This window comes from Homarus americanus, unplaced genomic scaffold (assembly GCF_018991925.1).
Source record: "Homarus americanus isolate GMGI-L3 unplaced genomic scaffold, GMGI_Hamer_2.0 scaffold45499, whole genome shotgun sequence".
Lineage (NCBI taxonomy): Eukaryota > Metazoa > Arthropoda > Malacostraca > Decapoda > Nephropidae > Homarus > Homarus americanus.
The window spans coordinates 1-3,106 of NW_024744039.1; the positions used below are offsets into that span (position 1 = coordinate 1).

The window sequence follows — 3,106 nt, forward strand, 5'->3', positions numbered from 1 at the left end:
TTATTATTATTATTATTATAAACGGAATATAAATCTCTTAGTACACAAGTAAAAATGTACCCCCACCTCCCCACCCTCCGGTCAGCAAATGTTATTCACGGATTTGGCAATTGGAGTCCATTTTGAGAACCTAACCCTGCAAATTTGAAGGGCATGCTGCACTACAATGAGTTATTCTAGTGTGACTGACATCCACACAGAATCGGTGGGCATCACAGGCAAGACGAGTGTTACGAGCCCACTGCCTTGCCAGAGGTACACAGGATGCCAAATTGACTAAAGGAAGAGAATTAATAAGACAAAATGCCTTTGATTTCACCCTATCTAACAGTTGGACAGAAGAAGAACCACCCCATATATGAGAGCAGTACTCTAAGTTAGGACGAATAAATCCCTTATAAACTTGAAGTAACCGCTCAAGAGAATATTAGCTACGGCATCTGTACAGCATTCCCAGCTTTTGCGAGGCAGCTTTAGCAATGTTGTTGATGTGTGGCTTCCATGACATGCAGTGGTCCCTCGGTTAATGAACAGTTCAATTAACAAAATTTCGGTTAACGAATTACCTCCCATAAGGATCTTCAATTCGGTTAACGGACAAAACTTCGATTAACGAAATCCTTACGAACATCACGTTTTGTTGTGAGCATCAGCTGATCAGATGATGGGCTAGTCTGCCAATTCAGTAATTTGTTCTATGTTTACATTCGTTTCCAGTGGAGTAAATATCAAGAAATATGTGCTATCTAATATTTTTGCATTTGTTATATTAAAATTATTAATCATTTTAACATTTATTTAACATATTGATAATATATGCAGTACAGGGTACTAGTTTTTTGTGCGTCCATCAGACGCTTGACTCAGCCACCAGGCGTCAGTCTGGCTTTGTTACAGTGGAGTGAACATCGATTTTGTTGGTGTCTTGAATATTTTTGCATTTTTACATTGAAATTATTGGTCATTCTGAAATTTCGTTAACATATTGATAATATATAGAGCAGTGCAGTGTTGATTTAAATAAAATAATCTTGAATTACACCTAGTGAACTTAAAATTTTATTGGTGAAATGATGGCATCAAGCATGGGTCCCCTGAAAGGTGATTTCTCCTCCATTCTCACTTCCTTATCTTCTCCCTTCTCCTCCACCCCCACTTTCTTTTCTGTGAGCTGGAACCAATTGCCCAATATCCCATTGAAACAATGGATTCGGTTAATGAAATTTTCGGTTAACGAACGACTCTGTGGAACGAATTGTGTTCGTTAACCGAGGGACCACTGTATTTAACTGCAGATACATTCTCTACGAAAAAAAATCATATGCTTGACCCTTGATCAGCTATTGCATCGTCCTAAATTGTGGCAGCTTCTTTTCACATAGCACGAATAATACAGTCACAGACACTCGAGTTAAGATAACGTTGGTTCAAGCATCAGGCCGGGTGTGCTTTGTACTCTTTGTTTAATACTGATTTTACTTTGCTTTCACGATGCCCTCAAACAAATACCAAAGAGATAAACTAAATTAATGATGCTAAAAGAAAATTTAGTGTTTATTATTGGCTTATAATTATTGTGTACACTAGATATTGTCATTAGAAACATGTTTGGGGAAGTACTTTTTTTGTTGGAACATATCTCAGGTTTTATTATGGTAGTCTTTAGGAAAATGTGCTCCAATATATTTAAGATTTTTTCAGTTTGTACCAAAATAGGAGACAATGAAAAGTGAGAAGAGAAAAAGAGCCAATCACAGCACTACTTATGTCCCTCACTAGTCAATCAATGTCAAACCATACCACATAGTCAGCAGATTTTTTTTAATGTAGCTAGAAAAATCAAATGGCTCTCAAATCCAGTTATTAAAGACTAATGGTTGAGTGATGTTAAGTTAAGAAGAGACTTTACTGCACAAGGATAAACAGAAAGATTTTGTCACTCAAAAAAGCACATTTTAATCTTTTCTTACCTCCTCTGTAAGGTACAAATCAGTTAATTGTTCACTGATCTTTGATCCATTATTCATAACAACAGCTGAGTTATAAACTGATTCAGTTTGTTTCAAAAGAAAGCTGTTGTTATAAGCATCAAATTCTGTTGTGTTACTGAAGCTTGGGCTGATAGTGGCACTGATACTGGTGTCCAGAAAATTGGAAACTTCAGTAAGATTGTCTGTGGATCCTTCCTGGAGGAGTGTGGGTATGGCAGGGGAGGTGTAGCCTTCCAGTACACCTCCAGAGAATGTACTCAATCCCATAACACAGGCAGCTATTATCTGAAGAAAAAAAATCAAAGGTAGTACAAGTATATATTTGGCACCCAAATATGCTAAACTCAAAATCATTCTTTTCTCTAGTAGCAAAATCATAATAATTTTTTTATTATTTCACAAATGGTTTAATAACATTACCATGCTACATTATTTCTGCAGGGCATATTAAGCATAATTTTAGAGCATATGACAGATAAGCACCTGGAAAACTATTAATCAACAAACCTCAAACCTGTGTGCCAATGGATCAGCTCCTTCCTTAACATTAGTACCAGGATATGGGTCACCAACATGAACAGCTCTCTCAGGCACAACCACAACCACCTCCCCTTCCTCCACGGTCTCCTCCTCTCTCATCATATTGCCTCCTCACTAAAATCACTTGGAGGACAACACAAATCCTGCTCTAGGACATCTCACATAACAAGTTCATGGGCTTTTCTTTTAGTGAAATTTCTCTTCTGGGACATCCACATTGGCAACAACAAAACTTGTGTTACACTTTAATCCATTCACTTTTTTAAAACAATATCCTAAAAGTAAATTATGTTAATATAAAACAAAATGAATTTTGATGAGAAATGCACAAGTGTTTCCTCAAGTAATGTACATTATGCTTTATGACAAGAATTTCTTTCACATATCCCATCATTTTTTTGTGTTAATGTTCTTGAAAGCATCACTCCCCTCCTTACATCTTTTCCAGCAATGTTATATATATGCTTCTACATGGTGTTCAACAAATAATATAACTCAGAATAAAATAAGTGTTCATTCAGTGATGCATAGTTATAATAATTGCTAAAATGTTGACTAATTATTCTTTGCACAGA

The 3,106-nt window shown here is 36.2% G+C and overlaps 1 protein-coding gene across 1 annotated transcript; it reads right to left on the reverse strand.

Annotated features, from left to right (window-relative positions):
* Positions 1-1,970: 1,970 nt before the first annotated feature.
* Positions 1,971-2,806, reverse strand: LOC121877626 (sugar transporter ERD6-like 4; the record flags this gene model as incomplete). The annotated part of the gene is given in 2 exon segments (XM_042383437.1): positions 1,971-2,276; positions 2,499-2,806. Coding segments are annotated over 2 exon segments (441 nt in total), but the record flags the coding sequence as incomplete, so codon positions are not given.
* Between the last annotated feature and the right edge of the window lie 300 nt (positions 2,807-3,106).